At 45.5% G+C, this 20,443-nt stretch overlaps 1 protein-coding gene across 1 annotated transcript in view; it reads left to right on the top strand.

The window, feature by feature from the left end:
- CPM (carboxypeptidase M) overlaps positions 1-19,216 on the top strand; it is a 34,254-nt gene extending 15,038 nt beyond the window's left edge. The window contains exons 3-9 of the mRNA XM_035333855.1: positions 5,946-6,043; positions 12,855-13,027; positions 14,518-14,702; positions 14,959-15,129; positions 15,974-16,126; positions 17,113-17,261; positions 18,561-19,216. Coding sequence (XP_035189746.1) covers positions 5,946-6,043; positions 12,855-13,027; positions 14,518-14,702; positions 14,959-15,129; positions 15,974-16,126; positions 17,113-17,261; positions 18,561-18,794 — 1,163 coding nt within the window. The 3' untranslated portion in view covers positions 18,795-19,216. The remainder of the gene's footprint in view (positions 1-5,945; positions 6,044-12,854; positions 13,028-14,517; positions 14,703-14,958; positions 15,130-15,973; positions 16,127-17,112; positions 17,262-18,560) is intronic.
- Positions 19,217-20,443: the final 1,227 nt, after the last annotated feature.

Here is a 20,443-nt window from a genome sequence, read left to right as displayed (position 1 = left end):
ACGGTGGTGTATCTACAGAAGAACTTATCAAGGAGCGACTCTCATGCCTTCCTGTCTCCCCACAGTGTTTTGTATAAGTAATGCAGATGCTAGTTATTTGCATCGTTTCTCTTTCTTCTGTCAAACCATAATTACAGTAGTGGTTGCTCTTGCAGTGGAAGCTGTTATATCAGCTGACACGGTTATTTTACTACTGTTACTTGGTGTTCTCATCACAGAACCTAGGCTGAAGCTTTTCTGCTTATACAGGAACTGAGCATGATTGATACAAGCTCTGCCTAAGGCATAGCCACCTCCCTGTTGCGTTCTCATTGATCAGAACCTTGTCTGTCTGGTCCCCCTTCTTATTTTGCACTGCTTTGATTTTATGTTTCGGGGGACAGAAAGGTTTTTAAGCAGTTTCTGTGGTACATGATAGAATGAAGCCCTGATAGGGTAAGTTGTCAGGACTGCTGAAATATCAGTAGTAGATACCTTTATCATCGTTCTTCGTACTGTTAACTTGTTTGTACTTTCTACTTAACATCTCTGTATTCTCTTGTTACTACTACAATGGCTGGCCTTGCAGCTTAAAGCTGCATCTTTCTGGATAAACCACCCTCATTTTCTACTTGGTCTGTGGAGTTTATTGCCAAACCTGACATAAAACTTAATAATTTTTACTCTTGCCTAAGAAAGAGGATATGAAAAACAAAGTAAAGTAAATTGCTGTGGCTTACTCCAAATCTCAAGAGTGCTGTTTGAGGTTCTTACTTTGATTGGTGTAATAGCTGGTATCATGTTGTCTCTTCTCATAATCTAGCATGGTTTTTTGAAGGCAACATAAATGGATCCATATAGATCCATACCTGAGGTTTGGATTTAGACATCTAAAAATTCTGTTTTCCAGACAAAGTCAGAACAAGTTTGTATGACCTGTGATCAGTGCTGTACTATTCAAATAGGTATTCAGTCACATCTGGAGCCAGAGTGAACTGTTTGTGGACCTTATATTCCAGTGAGTGTTGGGCTTCCTTCTTCTTTGCCCTCTCTTGGGCTTTTCTAGGTAGGGACTGCTTCAACTCACATCAGCATCGCTGCAGTTCCTGTCCGTGAGGTCACTGTGGCATGTGGTCAGCCCAGGAGAACTGTAGTCAGCATGTTGCCTCTTCTGAGTTAGTGGGACCTCCACGTGAGCTTTTAAATCCATAGCCCTAGTCTGGGGGGTGCTGCCAGTGGGTCTGGTGCATTGCCCAGTCAGTTCGCTTCACTTCTTAGCCGTGACTGCCTTTGAAATGAAAACAGCTTATTTTTCATGACTGCAAAGAACAAAGTGAAGAAGATGAGCACATTTCAGAACAAACCAGGGGCTGTAATCCAGACTGCAATACCTACAAATAAGTTAGTTTCTTTCCCATTGGAGCTGGGGGTCAGTATCAGTTCTCCATCTCAATACCCAGCTTTTGTAGAGCTGTTTAGAATGTCGATACCATGCCATGAATATTGCCAAGGCAAAGCTAGAGAACTTCAGAATAAGTAAGTGAAAAAACTGCTTGCTTTACTAGAAGCTGTGTAATCTGGCTCTGGTCCAACGGTAACTTTGAAGTCCTGAGACACAGTTACAAACACAAGTTTGTCTTGATTACTTGAAATATCCTTCACTGATTAGCTGAAATCACTTCTGGCTTGGCAGTGAGAAATGGCTTCTTGGTATACATTCAGTTGATGCAAAGCACATGGGAGGTGGCTTAGCTGTTAACTCCAGGTATGAAAACAGAGTTATCTAAGGTTTTACTGATTAAAGGAAACTTTTATCAATCTGGTGAATCTCTTCATATGCAGTAAATTACTGGTATACGGAAAGAAATCTTACATCATCCCTCACAGGTACACTATCCAGTACTGCAGGCTGGGCAGACCCAGGAATTTATTTTAATTGTTAATGGTAGGCGTAATGCTCCTCACAAGCTGGAAGTGCCAGAAAATAATTGACGTCTCGGTTCATGAGAGTGTTTATCATTTAGATGGCCCTCACACAAACTATAGACATCCTAAATGCTAAAGCTGGAAAGACCAATTTAGATCAGTAATGCTAGCCTATACTTAGTTCTTCCTCGTGTTTCCCATGAGTGCGATTGCAGTGATAACAGGAATGAGCGCTGCTGATGGAAAGCATTTGACACTGTCCTACATCCTTCTCTCCAAATTGGAGATGTGGATCTGAGGATGGACCGCTCCAAGGGTAAGGGGGAAGGAGTTGGCTGGGTGGTCACACTGAGTTGTGCTCGTTGGCTCCACGTCCAGGTGGAGATTGGTGACGAGTGGTGTTCCTCGGGGGTCTGTAGTGGGACTGGTGCTGTGTAACATCCTTGGTGCCATGGACAGTGGGAACAAGTGCACCCCCAGCAAGTTTGATGCCACCAATGTGTGTGGTGCCATCAGCACGCAGGAGGGAAGGGATGCCATCCAGAGGGACCTGGGCAGGCCTGAGAGGTGGGCCTGTGGGAACCTCCTGAACAACAAGGTCAAGTGCAGGGTCCTGTATCTGGTCCAGGGCAATTCCAAGCACAAACAGAGGTTGGGTGGAGAACGGATTGAGAGCAGCCCTATAGAAAAGGACTTGAGTGTGCTGATGGCTGAAAAACTCAACGTGATCTGGCAACATGTGCTTGCAGCCCAAAAGGGCCAACCATGTCCTGGGCTGCACCAAAAGCAGTGTGGTCAGCAGGGAGGGGAGGGGATTGTCCCTCTCTGCTCTGCTCTCATGAGACCCCACCTGGAGCCTGTGTTCAGCTCTGGGGCCCCCAGCACAGGAAGACCATGTACATGTTGGACTGAGTCCAGAGGAGGGCCATGAGGATACTCAGAGGGCTGGAGCACCTCTCCTGTGGGGACAGGCTGAGGGAGCTGGGGTTGTTCAGTCTGGAAAAAAAGAAGGCTCCAGGGAGCCCTACAGTACCCAAAGGGGCCTGTAGGAAAGCTGAGGAGGGACTCTTGGTCAGGGAGTGTAGTGACAGGACAAGGGTGAATGGCTTTAAACTAAAAGGGGGTAGGTTTAGATTTAATACAAAGAGGAAATTCCTCAGTCAAGATGGTGAGGCCCTGGCACAGGCTGCCCAGAGCAGCTGTGGATGCCCCATCCCTGGAGGTGCTCAAGGCCAGGCTGGATGGGGCTTTGGGCAACCTGGTCTGGTGGGAGGCGTCCCTGACCATGGAAGGGGGCTGGAACTAGGAAATGACCTTAAAGACCACCAACCCAAATCATTCTGTGATTCTAAAGCACTGGATTATTTTATTTTATTTTTACTTTGAAGTCAGAATATAGTGTTATGTGCAGAAAGTCAAAAGGGTCCCAGAAATAGATGATAGCTTTTTAGTTTTTCTTGGGTTCTTGCTGTAGAGCTATGGCACTGAATATGGTGCTGTTACTGCCACAGGGAAGTGGCTAAAATATGGTGCTGTTCTACATTAGCTCGTGAGATGCTCTGAAAAGTCAGCATGTGATGGATGTGGATGTTATCAGTGCTGTTAGTCGGATTTGAGATAGCCCCTGTGATCTGCTTCCATTCAAACAAAACCAGAGGCTAATCCCAGTGTCTGGTCCTTGGTGAGATAACATGTTTCATCTTCTAGGGGCTACAATATTGCTTGTCTGCTGTGATTAGTTGGGTATTTTATACACTACCTAATGAGATACAGGGCTGTAATATAAACACAGTTAATATATTGGTTGGCTTAATGTCCTGTCCTGCTTTAAGCTCTCTCCCCTTTTATGTCTCTGCTTCGTGTTTGTATGGCAAGTGATAAAGGATTTGGGGAAACTAATGCTTTTAGCTGGCGCTTGTTTCTCTTGTTCTGAGAGGGCTTTTGACGTGTAATTCACTTAACCTGTTGGCTTTAAGATATTTTGAAGATTTGCCTGTGTGCTTGGTACTCCCTCTGACAGCAGGCAGTCCTGGAGCTGGTCAGTCCGTAGCCTTATGGAACGCCACGTCTGCTCTGTAGGAAGCCATGTGTCTTATGGCTTAGCTCTGTCCCCTTCCCTGTAGAGGAGGGGGCTGGGGCACCATCGCATCCCCTGTAGAGGTCCTTTGCTACCTTTTAATTTTGAGAAGTTAATACCAAGGAGGGATGGCTGAATTATTTTCTGATAGACTGAAGGAGAGGCGGAATGGCTTAGAGGGCACAAGGACAAAGGCTCATTAGGAGCACTCTTGAAGGACTCCCATCGTAGGATACCTCTGGATACAGCCAGGGAGAGGATGACATGTTGGAAACCAGATTGCAACAGTTGTGTGTGCTGGATTACAAATAAAAGTAATGTTTTTTGTTGTCTTTAGCACTAGGGTTTCTTTTCCCATTTCCTAACGTACTGCTGCAGTAAGGCTTGTGCTCTGTTTCCACAGAGCTGAAGAAAGGCTGAGGCTGGAAGGGACCCCTGGGGTTCTGGAGGGGAGAAGGGCTGGGGTGGTAGGAGCTGGTTCCTTTCCTTTTGAAGAAGGATGTGCTTAAAAGGTAGTGTCTCTGGTTTCTCCACTCTGTTACTTGTCTAGACTTACAGAAGACAAGCTATTTTATTTTTTAAATGAAACGGCAGCTCTGCATGAAACAAAGCTAAATAACTAGCTTCCCCACCAAAGCACTTACTGCAGACTTATTTTTAAAGGTATGGACTGCTTGCTCACGTTGTCCTCTGTAATGAGCGTTGGCGTCTCAGCCTTGTGCATAACATCTGGCTGTAAGGATGTCTTCCAGACATCCAGCATCTTCCAGAGTGACCGGGCATAACCAGGGGATGCTGAGACCACTTGCTGAATTAGTTGGCTGTCACTGCTGCCTCAGTGCTTCTTGGTCCTAATTAGCCTGAGGCTCTGATCCAACCCGTCAAGTGAGAACCTAGCTTGGCAACCTCAGACTCCAGTTTATCTCTCTCGTAGTTGTTTCAGCGCATCTTGTAGCACTTCTTCTATTCTCTTCAGCGTTTTTCTCCTGTTTGTCAAGGTGCTGCGGTTATTTTCCTTTCCAGCTGTGAGGCTGCTTATTGGCAGCTCTCAGCCAGCGGGGTGAGAGCTGGGGGCAGGCAGTGTGCCTGCGAGTCCGGCTGCCAGCAACCTTTGGGCTGTGGCTGCTGTTACCACGGAGCTGGTCCAGTTTCTTTGCTGCCATCTGCTGAAATCAGAGCTGTCCGCCTGCTTTGAGAGCAGCCTCGTGGGACGCAGTTTCGTAGAGAGATCTGAAATGCCACGACATCACTACCAGTAATGTGCCCTCCCTCTTTTTAAATTAGGATTTCCACAATATTTATTCTGTTACTTAAATAAAGTTCGGCTTCCTGTGCAACTTTATTGATCTTGACTAATGCTCTTCCTGTAGCTATTAATGCTTATTTTGCTAATTACTGGGATATGTCTCTGATACAACTTTGCCTGTCATCTCCTTTTTTTCCTGAGCAGTAATTCATTGATGTGTTCAGCTTTTCTACTTTGTCTTTAATACAAAATAAGTTGTACTTTGTTAATGGAAAGTTCTGTATATACTTCAGAAAAAACCTTATGTTTAATGCTTTTGGAGGAAGTGTCTTTGATTTCAAATATTACTTAGTTGCTTGGTGACTTTGCTTGACAAAATCTTGCTTGCAGAACTGGATTTGAAAAAATGTTTTTTCTTTTTTTAAAAAAAGCCCCTATTTATTTTGTATCACTGCTTAAATGTTTTTGAAATTGCAGGGTTCACTACAAGCTTTTAGTTGGAAGACAGCACATTTGTTCCTATTACTAATTTAACAAGCACTTCTATAAATAAGTCCACTTTAAAACACTCTATTCTAAGATTGACTGGGCAGCAATGACATATAAGAACTTGTATGGTCGTCTTGATGACCAAATCTCTTACTTTTTTGTTTCTTTAAGGTTTGTATAATTTTATACTTTGTTTAAAAATTGTCTTTTCCCCTTCCCCTCTTAAAGGTAGAGACCTGTGGGTTCTTGTTCTGGGAAGGTTTCCAACCCAACATAAGATTGGCATTCCAGAGTTCAAGTATGTTGCTAATATGCATGGGGATGAGGTACGTTTCAACTTTTGCAATGTCATTTATACCAAATATACTTATCAGAGGTTTAGGGTGAACTTCTCTCAGGTGTGTGCTGTTTACTATTCACGTGTATCCTCAGAGAAGAACTAATATGTCTGTGTTTCTTGAGGAATTTCAAGGAAAAGTTCCCTTGTGGCAGAAAGGTTTTAAGAGACCTTCCATCAAAGTAAAGAATCCTACACCTAAGACCTCTCAAGTAGAAAGAGATTTGTCTTCTCCACGAGAATAAACCCAGAGGCTTTAATTTTACTGGCAATGAATCAGTTGTAGTGGTTTGCTTGTAAGTTGTTATTACCTAGAAATGAAATATGAGTGATAAAACGCTTCAAACCCATCCAAAGAGTGAATAATAATTCTTGTGAACCACCAAGTGTGGTTTTTAGGAAGGCAATTTCTGCTAGGAACCTTAAGCTAGGAATACACAGATTCACCTAAGGTAACACCGAGTACAAAAGAAAAAGCAATTTCAGGCCTAATTTGCTGTGGAAAGAATGCCCATTTGTTAATGGTAAAGGAGGTAATGGTAACTGAGCTTTCCTGGTGCAGTATGTGAATCTGAAATAGAAATATTCAAAGCTTCACACTTCCCTCTAATCTTTTCACACTTCCTTTTAATCTTCTCTTGCTTCCTATTTCCCTTATTCTTTAGCTCTACCTGCTTTTATTAGGCGTGATCGGGATAAATTTGAACTACACAGTATATTTCTATGCAGCCTTTAAGTACAAAGGGTAAATAATTCAACAGAGAAGTGGCAAAATACATATATGCCAGACTGAATTCCCCAAATTAATGAAACTAGGTGGAATAGTAAGTGTATCCTGTGTAAAGCACAACTTATCTCCAGCTCTTCCTATTACCGATACTGTCTGAGTACCCGCACGCCTCCAGGCGCTTGCGACACGGTGTGCCAAGAATTTTCCCCAAGTTAGACTAGTTTCACCTTGTTTGACAGTGGCTGTGCTCAGGGTGCTGCTGGGAGCCTGACTGCTTTGGAATTTAACTCTGTGTGGGAGAGAGCTGACTCACGGCCCCACGTGGCCCACGCTCCTGGGTGCCGTGTGTGGTGCGGGGTGCCTACAGGAGCTGTGGCTGCACGTGCCGGTCCCTGCGGACTGCTGAAGAAAGCTGCAAGACTATGGCTACAGGTGGCCCAAATTTGGTGGGGTTGGAGGGGAGAACACCATCTTGTCCAGCGTGGCCTAGCTTTCCCATCCAGTAGCGCTGGGCTGCAGAAGGGCAGGTTCCTGCTGCCACTCCTCCTGGCAGAACATCCACGATGAAGCGCTCCTGCTGCTGTCACCGCCCAGCTGGATGTGCACAAGGAGTGTTGAGCACAGAGGTGCCCAATGTTTGCATGTTCCTGGGGTCAGGCAACCTGGATCACTGTCTAGGATCAAAACTTCTACATCAACTGTGATAAATGAAGCGAGATTAAGTACTGGCATTGTCACCAGTTCATCTCAGACGGGTTGTTCCCTGAGCTAGCAGTGCCATAGCACTAGGTGCTGTGCTACTGTCTCTCCAATGAACCACGTTCTAGCTTGTTCATCAGACCAAGCACACCCCTAGGAAAGGTTCTGGAATTAAGGCTGTTCTTTCTTTTCAGGCCCTCATGATGATCTTAGCCTTATATTTATATATATTTTTGCATATGGATATAACACACGGTGTTTTACTTTCTCCTATCTGACTATAAAAGCATTTCACGTGGCAGGAAATGAATTCCTCACATAGAGAAGCATTGGAGAACTCTGAATATTTATTCCCGTAATCTAAAATACTGCTGGACGGACCAGTCACTGGGGAAAGGCTCAGCTTCTCCTGTAACAGATTAAGCAGATAAGTTTTATATGAACTGCATGACAAGCTTCGACTTGTGTTTCGCAGTCTTTCATAGCCTGAGATTGTAGGATTATAGCTTCATTGATCTATGAATGTCTTCTGTGCTCCAGTGGTGCTTCCCATAAAGGTGAGAAGCTTCTCCACGCGGTGAGCAGCTCTGTTCTCTGGTACCACTTGGAGACGCCGCCCTTCTAACCTGCTGTGGTCATGTAAATGGCACTTTTCCTTGATTCAGCCAGCAGGCTGCTCCTAAAACCGGAAAACGGGGAAGCCTGAATTGCAGATGTGCAGGCTGTTCACACATGCTGCTGGGAGAAAACCTAGGTTATTTGGAGGGCTGCCCAACAGGGCAGTTCTATTAAGATAATAGGAGTGCACAACACCAGGAAGAGAGCTTTTTTTTTTTTTTTAAATCAGAACTGGAAAGACTGTTTCTAGAGGAGGTTAATTGTTTTATAGCATAAAACATGACCAGCCAAGGCTAAATGATTTTGTTCTGTGACAGCCATTGGCAAATAGAGTGAACTTCTGCCCCAGGTCCACAGAAGCAACAGTAGACTTGCCTCAGTGTTTCTGTGGCTGAATGAGGCTGGTCACCATTTCCAGCAGTACCGCTTGTAATCAGTCTCTGCCTGATAATTAGAGGCAGTGCAGTCACTTTCAGCTCTGTGGCACTTTAATCAAAACGGCACTAATTGGCTGCACAAAACGCAAAGGCCTGTGACACGTCGGTAACGTTTGTGCTAAAGAAGATGAGGAAGAGGCTGCCTGCTGCTCCAGGGCCTGCTCATTAGCGATGCAGTCCTGGTGTTTGAATCAGTGCTTTTGTACAGACAGCTCAGAGCAAATTTGAGTGGTTTTTTTTGCTGTTGTTGGTTTTTTTGGTCTGCTCTCTGTGGGGAATAATGATGTGAATTTTCCTTTTTATTTTTTGGTTTTGGCTTTCTGAAGCTATAGTGTGAGAGCAATCATAAGATCAATCCCTTTTCCAGGATGATAATACTGATGCCCTCCTCCCAGATACTCCCCTTCTGATAACTTTTGCTTTTTTTTGTTGTTGCAACAGTATTTGCCTCTTTCTCTCCCCGAAGCTGAGCCTGTAGCGATGGGCCTGAACTGGCCCACGTGAACGGATGTGCTTATTTGCTGGCTTATCTTGTGAGTGAAGTTAACGCAGCTGTACCCTGTTTTGCATGTCATCATAGATGTAATCATCTCCACAGAAGGGTTTCCAGAGATACGGTGACTTATTAGGGCTTGGGTGGTTGAGGACTGGAGTAGTTTTATTTGTGGTTGATGTAGTTGGAGCTTTTTTTAAACAAAGTGTTTTGTAGAACCTCTTTTTCTCATTCACAAAAGCGAATAGGAGCTGCATTTGTGCTGTCGAAATATGCCTATATGAGACAATTTTTATCACCACATTAGACAACAGGTTGCATCCACATATTATAAAGTCTACTATATGAAGTTTTCAGGATATATCCAGTGTCATTTATCTGTACTGGGCAATATAGTATGGCAGGGGTGTAGCGGGCTACAAATACGTACCCTAGAAAAGGGAACAGGGGAGGAACTACGTATATATTTCTTGTATAGGGAACTATTTTAACCTGGTTTCAACATCAGCCGATGGGATGTAAAGAAGGTCAGAGGCACTAGAAACTTCAGAGTTCCCAGCAACCCAGTCTATTTGCTAACCTTGTGCTTGAAAAATATTGAGATCTCTTTCAACACGGGTCGGGCTGCTGCTTTGGAAGGCGCTGGGTGCGTGCCAGGTGATGTTCACACAAGCTGTGGCTATAAGGCTGCCCTTCGTAGCTGACGTCCCCCAGACTTGACGGGGTGTGTTGTAGGCGCCCCAAATCCAGGCGGTACAGCCGGCAGGTTTTTGGGGCTCCCCTGCACCTCAGGTCGGGTGGTGCCCGCGCTGCCCTGGCTCTGCGCAGGAGCCGGGGCCGGAGCAGGGAGGCTGGCAAGGCCAGGCTGCTCTGGAACAGGTCCTACCTGACGGTTTGGGTCTTTCTTTCGACATAGCTCAGCTGAAAAAAAAAAAAAAAAAAAAAAAGAGGCCACGTTTAAAGAAAGAATTTTAATCTTTTAAAAAAAAAATGGGCAGAGCCCATCCGCCCATCACCCCCTGGCACTAGGCCTCTAGCACGTGGTAGTAAAAGCCTGTTAAATACAGGGGTGCAGGAGTGAAGCCTCACGGTGTGGGCACGGCGGCAGCTGACCTTAATCTTTTAACGAGCTGTGGCTGGGGCTTCTTGACCAGGTGTTCTGGCCTCTGAGCAGGGGCTGACCAGGCGTGACAGCCAGCATGCAGGGACCCGGGCCCTGGCACACGTGTGGCTCTTCAGTCCGGGTGTCCCCGAGGACCATGGAAAGCCTCTTCTGCTGCCTGTCCCCCCTGGGGCACAAGAAGACGCTGTGACACCTGGAAGGGGGTTCTGTGAGAGGGTTGTGACATCCGGCTGTGTCCCTGGGGTGGGACAAAAGGGCTGGCTTTTGTGTCACCCCTTGACTGGGCTACTGCAAAGCCACGCACCTGGGCACGAGGCCATCGCCCTCGGGAGGCTGCTACTGAAACCAAATACTCGTCGTGTTCCCTCAAAGACACGAGGTCTTTCCTCTGCTCTCCCCATGTGTGTGTTAGGGTGTCTGTCCTTGGCCCTGCTGTCAGCAACCTGCCCCTGCTGTCTCGAGGTTTATCTGCAGCCCTGCAGCAAGGCAGATAAATGGCCGACAGCTTCGCTCCATGGGCACGACTGGACGCCCTGGGGTCAGGGTGAAGCTTGCTGGGCAGTAGGTGCCTTCTGAAGGCTTGATCAAAACCTGAGCTTCACTGTCTCAGAAACTAATTCCCTCCTTTTCCCTTCCCTTAAACACCTCCAGATGTGAAGCACCGGTCAGCTTCTGTTGTTTATGAACGTTATCCTTTCCCAGCCACCTTTTCTTCTTCCTTTTCCTGCTTCTCTACCCCTTTTTTCCTGGAGTTGCTCCCCCTGCCCCAGACACTGAAGAGAACCAGGACAGGAGCAGATGCTCTTTCCCATTTCCTCCAGAGAGCAGTCCAGTCTTGCCCGCAGTTTAGCTCTCTCTGTGGTAGGGCTGTTCTCGTTTCTTCTGAGCCTGCTGGCTTTCTCTCTCCTGCCCAGGGCCATGATTTGGCTGACTTCTCCCCCTTCCCTTCTTCCCCCTGCTGTGTGCTGCCCAAGATGTCTATCGCCTGAGCTGCCTGTACAAGACAGGTTCTGGTGTGCCCCTTCTTAAATTTCACAGCGCAAGTTTTCAGCCTGACACTGGTGTGATCTGCAGCTCCGTGGGGCTGTGCTTGGCGCTGCTGCCCTCCCCTCTTCCTGCTGGGACAAGCACCGGTTGCTGCCAGCTGACGAGACGTGCTCTGCCCCCCAGCTGAGCAGAGGGTGCACCCATGCTGTACCAGCCAACTTCTGCCAGCTGAGCTCTGCGTTCCTGTTTATCTCAATGGCCAGAGCGGGATTTGCTGCTTAAATTGCAGTGATGTGAAAATTTAACAAGCTGTCAGTGCAGCAAATAGCTGGGGAGAAATATTCCCTTCCCTCTGTCTGAGTTCACCTGCTTCTTACCTTGCCCTGTACCAGCCTGCAAGCAAGAAGCTGTTAATCTGTGATGCCAGTTTCACCCTGTAATGTCACTCCTGTTTCTCAATTTAGGAGCGGGAGAGAATCCTCTGCAGTTTTTCCACCTTAGTGGTGCAAGGCTCATTGTAAAAGATACTGAGGCTCTGTAGCTCTGAAGTGGAGCCCGCAGTGATTTACCAGGCTCTGTTCTTGGAGAAAAAGTAGAGAGAAACTACATGCAGAGCACATCCAGTTGCCGGTCTTGGTTTGTTCCCATCCCAGCCAGAGTTTAGGAACCCCACAGTGCCCTTGATGGTGCTGTGAGAGTGCTCCTGGAAAGCCTGGTCTAGTGAGCACGCCGTGCTGGTGGTTTCTGGGGCAGAGCAGGATTGTCCTCAACTCACTGGAGCTGGAAGTTGTCACTGTTTTGGCTAAGATCTGACCTAGCAGACCAAAGGGAGACATCCTGCCAGCTCTCGTGACTTACACAAATTTACATGATCAGAAACGAGCATTTAGCTTTTTCTCTGCCGCTGCCTTTCCTTGCTCCAGAGGCTGCACCCAAACGGTCTTTCCATCTTTATCTAAGGCTCTGTGCACGCCTGTTCCCTTTCCCCAGTGCCAGCGTTCATGGCAGTAGGATACAGCAAGGTACGGGTATAAGGGAAGTGTCTGGGGGCCTTTCTCCTCCCTGTATCGGGAGTCAGCCTCTCTTGAGCCTGCATTAAATATTTCACAGAAAAAGAGATTTTTTTTTTTTTAAAAAAAACAAACCCTTCTACTCTGAAGGACCCTGGTAAATTTGGAAGGAGTCTCTTTCCTTTCTTCCATCCCTTGCCAGCCCTGCCACGTGGTGATGCACAGCTTGGGCACTTACGTGCAGGGCCCAGGGTCCCTGGGGCATCAGCCCAGAGCTGACTGCAGCAGCACTGAGATAGCACAGTGCTGCGTTGCCCAGCCCACGTGGTCTTCAGCAGGCAGCCCCTGCAGTTTGGGTTTCTGATAAGGCTCTGCCTTATCCGCACAGGGTTTAAGCAGCGTAGCTGACGCAGTTGGTTTCCCATCACACAAGTAGTTCTGGTTGATCTGGGTTTGAAACTCTTGTGAAAACCTTCCAGTGACTCCTTTAATCTCGTAAATTGCTTTAAATGTAATTAGAGGGAGAGCATGAAACAAAACAGTATTGACCAGAATGTTCTTGTATGCCTCGTGTGTCTGTGTAACCCAGTCAAAACAAAACCCTGCAAGTGTAAAGCGGTGGGTTTGGGCTATTTTTGTTAGTTTTTTTGTTCTGTTTTTCTTCCATAGCAGGCTTAAAATAAAATCTACACTTCTTTCGCAGACTGTTGGGCGAGAGATCCTGCTCCATTTGATAGACTACCTGGTGACCAACTACGGCCGTGACCCAAATATTACCCAGTTACTCAATAATACCCGGATTCACATCATGCCAACGATGAATCCTGATGGGTTTGAAGCTACAAAAGTGCCTCATTGTTATTACTCACGAGGAAGGTAAGGCTGACTTAGGAGGGCGGGAGTGGGTAAAGGAAATGGGTGGGGAGTAATAATCGGAGATAGCCAAGGGACTGAATCATACTTGGTGGAGAAAATAGCCTCGTGGGTGCGTTAGGGATAATTTGGGCCTGTGCTGTTCTGAAGAGACACTGTTACAGCACAGGGTTTTGGAAGAGTGAGTCAGCCTGGTGTTTATATGTGGTGAGGCAAGAGAAAATTGGTCAGAATGGTATAACGAGCTAAGCTTTCAGGCAGGAGACCCAAACTGAGAGCAGAAGGACAGTGTCCTATTCAGACCTCTAGGGTACCACAAAGAAAGATGAAATAAAAAGTCCACCCCCAGGGATCTTCTTCAGCTGAAGAACTATGTAACCCTTCTTAATGAGAAAAAGGTGTGTCTGAGCTCGTTGAATGGACTTCCACAGACATGTTTATAGTTCACATTGAGCGCAGATCGAGCAAGAAGGAAGAGTTACGCAAGCAGAGCTAGCTATAATAGGTGCCGTGCTAATAGCAGTGCTAGAAAAAAACTCCGAAGAAAACGTAACCTAGCATTGCATCTTGTGCTGCTTTTGCATTCTTTAACGTAACTTGCAGAGACTAAAAAGAGGAGGAAAAGTTTAACAAGCTAGAAGGGGGAAGAGGAGAGAGTGAGAGAAAGGGGAGAAACGCCAAAGGGACAAATCTGGAATGTGAAGAAAAAGCAACTCATGAGCTAGGAGTTCTCCTGGATCTTTGGCCATGGCAACATCAAGAGCAAGTGAAAAGGTAGTGTAGGTAGAGAGAAAGTTTAATTCTCTAGGTGACTGGTGTAGGCCCTCATTTTTATTAGGAAAGAAAAGTATTCCTCAGCAAATAAACAGGACTTCTATGGAGGGCAGGAATTTTTATCCCCTTGCTGTCAAATAGAATTTAACTACCTGAGTTTAAAAAAAAAATAAAAATAACACAGCTGAAATTAAAATACATGCTCTGTGCTGACATGTCTGAGTGAAAAAGGAAGAAAGCATTTGTCTGGGCTGGACCTTCACGTACAGGTGGAATCCATCCTATGTCTGAGTCAAATTTTTTGCCGACTGTCCAGAGTGACACGAATACAAGGGACATCGCCATCCAGCAGTTACCTTGATCTTCGTGGACAAGTGGAAAAACACAGACAGAAGGAAATATCCTTCTTACCTGACTTAGCTTCTGAAGTTCTTGTATGTGTAGGTGCGGGTTTGTCCTATATGCATGTTAAATATCGTCCTCTGTTTCCACCTGAAATACAACAGGAGAGTAGTTTTGTTGTGTCCTGTGAAGAGCCTGGTGCTGACGGAAAGCATACTGAAGTCCATTTTCTGAATGCTTGAGAAGATAACCTTGCAGTGTCACCTTCCCTGTTCCCTAAAGGCACTGGTGTGCCATGGACCTCAAGCGCCGTGGGGCAGGTGGTGTGGAAGTGTCTACAGGCAAACGGTAATGACAGTGCCTTCTCTCTTCCTAAGGTACAACAAGAACGGAGAGGATCTGAACAGGAATTTTCCTGACGCCTTTGAAAATAACAACATCACCATTCAGCCAGAGACTCGAGCGGTGATGAACTGGATAAAAAATGAAACGTTTGTTCTGTCAGCGAACTTGCACGGGGGTGCCCTGGTTGCCAGCTACACGTTCGATAACGGAAACTCAGGTAAGCTGGTAACAAACCCTTTTCCCCAAAGCTGGTTTGTTTTAGGAATCGTAGCTGTACCAAAGCAACATCGATAAGGTTTTCTGCAAGGGCTTTTTCAGCTTTTGAGCAGACTTTGGGAAACATCAAAGACAAAATAAGGCATCAAAATTCACTGCCTGCTCTGGCTATTTGGGAGGATCTTACCCCGTATGTAAGATAGCTCTGTCTGTTTTACCAGTAATGGAATTACGGGATGGCTGTCTTTATTCTGCAGTTACTGGTTCATCAAAAGGCTACAGCAGGTCTCTGGATGATGACGTTTTTATTCACCTGGCGAAGACCTATTCTTTCAACCATGCCAGCATGTACAAAGGGACCGGGTGTGACAACAGACAAACCTTTCCAGACGGCATCACCAATGGCTATTCCTGGTACCAGCTGGAAGGTAAGAATGGCAGGGCTATTTTCTCAGCCACTTCAGATACGATATTCTCACTTGCTTCTGCCACCTTTGATGATGAAAGGTCTGTGATTTTGCCCAGAGTAGAGGGCTGATACAAGCAGGGATTGTTGGAGCAGGACACAGGTGTTTGCAGGCTCTGCTGATCAGCAGCTACACAAATGTAGGAGGCAGTTGCTGCAGTTTTGACTTCTTCTTCTGTGTTCTTTCTCAAGGGAAGGAGCATTCGTATACGTTCAGGTACATCAGCCTGGCACCAAGGTCAAAAACCTCTCTCTCCTTTCAGAAAGAAAGCCGATGTTCTCTTCGTGTATCATCCCTTTAAAAATGAAGAAACAACAAACTTTGCTGAATTATTTTTTTAATTTCTGTTTACATGTAACCAAATTCAATATGGGTCCTGTCTACTCTGATACATACCGTGTGTTGCTTTCCCAGTCTGAATTCAAAGCCTTAAAAGGCTCTTAGGACAGCTCCAAGACCAGTAAACCCCATGCCAACACATGGATTTATGTCTCCGTTTAGTGGGGAGTGCTTGAAAAGCCTTCTGAGTTTTTAAGTCAAAGACCCACCCTTCCTCAACCACAATAATCATAATTTCCAAAACATCTCTGTGCTTTAAAAAACAACACCCTACAAGTACATAGAGAGTTATTAAGCTGGTTTTCCACAGGAAGCAGTGAATATAAGTGCGGCATTGAGGAATAATTTGTCTAATTTACTTTTCTTACAGGTGTGATTAAAGTGCCAACATTTTTAACTTCCATTTTTTGCATAGCTCGGTGCTTCTTTGCAGCTGAACACTGGCTTGTTTTATTTTGCTCCTAAGGTGGAATGCAAGATTACAACTATGTCTGGGGACAGTGTTTTGAAATCACATTGGAACTGTCATGCTGTAAATATCCTCCGGCAGACGAGTTGGAGAAATTCTGGAGAGACAACAAAGTTGCTCTGGTTGAATATATAAAACAAGTACACCTAGGTGGGTATGCAGCCGGGGAAGGGAGCTAAAGCTGAGACCGGGCTGGTGGGCAAAGTGGGCAGGCTGCAGCAGCCTGGGTCTGTGTTGGAGCTCACAGGTGGGGAGCTACAGCATGAATGTGGGAACTGCTGTGTTCCAGGAATGACCTGAATGGGAAGTGCTACAAGGCTAGGGATGGGCAAGAGCAGAACTTAGAGGGGGGGATTGTCAGGTGGAGTCCAAGGGGCTTAAAATGCACTGGGACAGGCCCCTCAGGCATCTCACCTCCCCCTGCCCTCCAGGGAGCCTGCTTTCCTGAGCAACCCTGGGGCAGTCATTTATCTCCGAGGTCTCTAAACGTGTGTGTATGTGGGCACAGTTTCGTGGCTCTTTGCTGCTTGGGTTTTGTCTTTTTAAGACCTAAGCGTGGTCTGGACTTCACAGCTGGAAGAGAGAACTGCTTAGTGAATCAGCGGTATTTTGCAGAGGGTTAAAGGGTTCGCACAGATCTGCTGCTTATCTTGCGTTTCATTGCCTTGAATGTCCGATGGCTGTTTTGCTTAATGACAGTGCTGCCTTTAAGGTGGTTTGTGAGGATGAAGGGAAACGACTCCATAAGCAGACACTGTTATTCTGCCATTTGGAAGCGCTAGATAAGAGGCTGGGCTATTTAAAAAACAAACACAAAGAACACACACACAATTCTGACAATGTGAGCCCTTCAGCAAGACATACAGTAAGTAGGTATGATGCTTTCAGCAAATGAAACCTAGGGATTACAATGGTGCTTTGTAAACTAACGTGAGGGGAAGCTGTTAACAACAAAAAGGATTTTCTATTTTAATTCTCTTCGGTAAGCTGTAAGTACTAGTGATATTATTAGATGTACTTGAAATAATTGAAATAGCCTTTGAATGCATCCAGCAACAAATAGTCTGACTTTGCCAGATGAGGAAGCTGGTCACAAGTACACATTGTGATCTTTCTCTCCTCTCTCTTTTTCACAGGAGTTAAAGGGCAGGTTACTGATAAGAATGGAAATCCTATTCCCAATGCGATCGTGGAAGCCCAAGGGAGGTCTCACGTCTGCCCGTACAGAACAAACAAACACGGGGAGTACTTTCTTCTCCTCTTGCCTGGGAAATACGTGATCAATGTAAGTGTGCTGCCTCAGTAAATTATTACTTCTAGTTACATCGAGGTCTTGAGCACAGCGAGACTGAATCCTTATAGCCAAATAAGGTGGATTTGCTTGAGTCAAATACAGGAACTGTAAAGACTCATTAGCAGATTAAAAAAATTATTAATTGTAGTATTTGAGTCAGCAGTAGGGCAATGTTTAGATACAGTAAGACCTCCTGTCCCCAGGCTGTCCAAGAATACGCACTGATCTAACTGGGTGGTGGAACCAGCTGAGTGTCTGCACCATGGCAATGCTGGCTTGAAGTGTTTGAAGCAAACCTGAGAGCTGTTAGACGGTGAGAAGGTGGAGGCTGGGACCCACATAGCCCGCCCCCTGCAAGCAACAGGTTGTTTCCTCAGGTACAAACAGTTTCCTTGAGGGCCTTGTCAGGAGCTGGTATTAGCATCTGAGCACCAAAGTCTCTGCCTGATGCCAGGATGACTGCAGGATTCCCTCTCTTGTACAGCGTGCGGTGCTCCTATGGTCTTTGGGCCAAAAATCGCTGCTGGTTTGAAATGAGAATCCTCCTGTCACAACCTCCCAGGAAAGAGACTTCCCTCCCCTTAAATGTCAGCCTGGTCAACGCCTCTTTGGACTTGAGCAGCCAGTGAGGGCCTCCTGCATGTGCTCAGCCCCCTTTCCCCACCACCCTCCTGCTGCAGCCTGCTGAAGGAGTAAGGCAGCAGTCTGAAGTTTGGTCCCTAGAGGCGAGCAACCTCGATCAAGGGCAGCACCTTACAAGAGGCAAGGAAAAACCACAACTGAGAGAAATTCATTTACTGTGGCAGAGGATACCCCGTGACAACATCTAGCACTTACTTTTGCTGCTAGCCTTGGGCTTGTTCAAGCTGTAGTTCCTTGTTCCTGTTCACATGAAGCAGACTTCATTTAGTGTTGTGCTGCAGCCTGACATGGTTAGCTACCCACCAGGTCGCGTCCTCCAGGTTGTGTGGCTCTTGTTGCTAAGCAATTCAGTCAGTTCATCCACTGCAAGGTAATGACCCAAATAAAGCAAAATTAGCTAAGGGCCTTGTGAGCTGGGGGGGGTGCGGGGGGGAACATATGTTCTGTTACAGTCTCCATCACAGCTTTTTTAGCCTTATTGCTGTAATGTGAAAAACTTTTACTGTTTTCTCTTGCTGTAGCTCTACTTATATTTAGAACACTTTTTCCTACACGTTGAAAGTATAAAAAGCGCATTAGGCAATGATTGTTTTACAGCTGAACCCGATGCTTAAAACTAAAAAGGAAATCTTTCCTGCTTGTTCCTAGGCTACTGTACCTGGATCTAAGTCGATGCTGAAGACAGTGGAAATACCTGATAACACCGGTAAATTCAGTGCTTTGAAACAAGACTTCTTTTTCTCTGAAGTCTCTATCAGAACAAGACCTGCTTCGTGTCCTAAAACGCCCTTGTACCAAGAGCTTGAACGTTCTTCAGCTGCAGTAAAACCTACTCTACATACCTTGGTTTTAATGACCGCTGTGATTCTACTTTTCAAGTAGTCAGGGATGATGTGACAGGGCAAAACCTTCCTGCACAAAGGTGGCTTTTGAAACAAGAAATTGTGTATGTAAAAGAATATATGTTTTTATGAACCAAATTCTCGGATTTATGACCATGTTTATTGTATTTTGTAAATTCCTGGCTTGACAATCAAATGTTTTACTTTAATTGTAATACTGTCATTTTTCTACATACTTGGAGTAAATATTTTACTCTAAAGAACTATTGTACAGACTATGGAGGTAACTAGAACTTTGATGCACATCTTTTTGAAGAACTTGCCAGACTTCAAAAAAAGTCTAGGCGTGTACTGCCAATGTTTCAGTGTTGAACTCACAGGTCATGTGCCCACACAACTGTAAGCAAGTAGCTCAATCCTAATTTCTTGTAATAAAGCCACTGCTACAAATGAAGAATGACACTTTTAAGTATGCTCTTTCTTGTCTAGACTGTCGGGGCTGAAATAAGATTGGTAACACATGCTGGAAGAAAAGAAGATGGAAATAAATAACCGTATGTAAGTGCCAAAGGGCCGTGCTGCTGGAGCTCGATGATAGCCTGTGCCATCAGGGAACAGGCAGTAACGCAGGTCTCTGCAAAACTTCCTCTGAGACAGAACTACTGAAAGCAATGTAGAGACAGCCACCTACAGCTTTATACAGTTGCTTTTTTAAAAAAAACTGAATTTGTTACAGAGCAGAAACATAATTCACAAATTTTCAATCTAAGTAACTACAGCTATTTGTTGTTGGTTTTTTTTTAAGTATGTTTCACAGCCCTCTTACCTCCTCCTTTGGATCGTGCCTGGCCTGTGTGTACAGCAGAAGGTGGAAGGTGTGCTTCAGCAAGAACAAACCTTGAACAGCAGCTGGTTTCAGTAAGGGCTGTGCTAATGGTGCTCCATCATGTCCAGATTTAACAGATTCCTTTTAACCTGGTCAGTTGCAAACCATTGTCAAGGCACTTTGAAGCTGTCCAGCAGGCTCAGACTTGACTAAGTGAAGTCAGTACCACCTCGTGTTTAAAGTCAGTACCACATTGTGTGTTTATTTTGAAACTTCATCTGCTGCTAGTTTTCTTAAGCAGTTTTAAAAGCAGCCAGAAGAGTTTGTCTTGGGAAATATCTACATTTTCCTGCACAAGATAAATCAAAAATGCAGGAACAGAGTTAGTCTTTTGATACAAGTAGTTTTTTGAAATGTACCACGGTACTCCTGTCCTTCACATCGAGGCATGCCAGCTGGGCCACTGGTCCCAGTCTACGTGTAAATAAATACACTTTTGGTATTGAAACACCAATGCAGAGTCAGAATGGCACCTCATTACATACAGAAGGTACGTAAGAGACTGTTCTGTCATTGGCTTTGTTGTATCTCATCCCTTTGAATTTTCTTTCTTCCCCTTTTAAATCTTGTGGAGTGTTTACTAGTCAGAGGAGTAACCACTTACTTATCCACTAATCTCTCCAGAGAGGCTCAGTTCCACTTCCATCATGTAGAGCAGGAAGAGCTAGAGTCCTGAAGTGCAGAGTATTCCAAAAGCAGGGAGAGACTCCATGCTACTAGACAAATGAGGGGAGAAAGAAGCTGCACTGCTGTTTCACAGAATTAAGAGGCTGTATGAAAATCAACTAGAATGGAGAAGAAAA

This window comes from Oxyura jamaicensis, chromosome 1, assembly GCF_011077185.1.
Source record: "Oxyura jamaicensis isolate SHBP4307 breed ruddy duck chromosome 1, BPBGC_Ojam_1.0, whole genome shotgun sequence".
Lineage (NCBI taxonomy): Eukaryota > Metazoa > Chordata > Aves > Anseriformes > Anatidae > Oxyura > Oxyura jamaicensis.
This window is presented reverse-complemented; position numbering and strand designations above follow the sequence as displayed.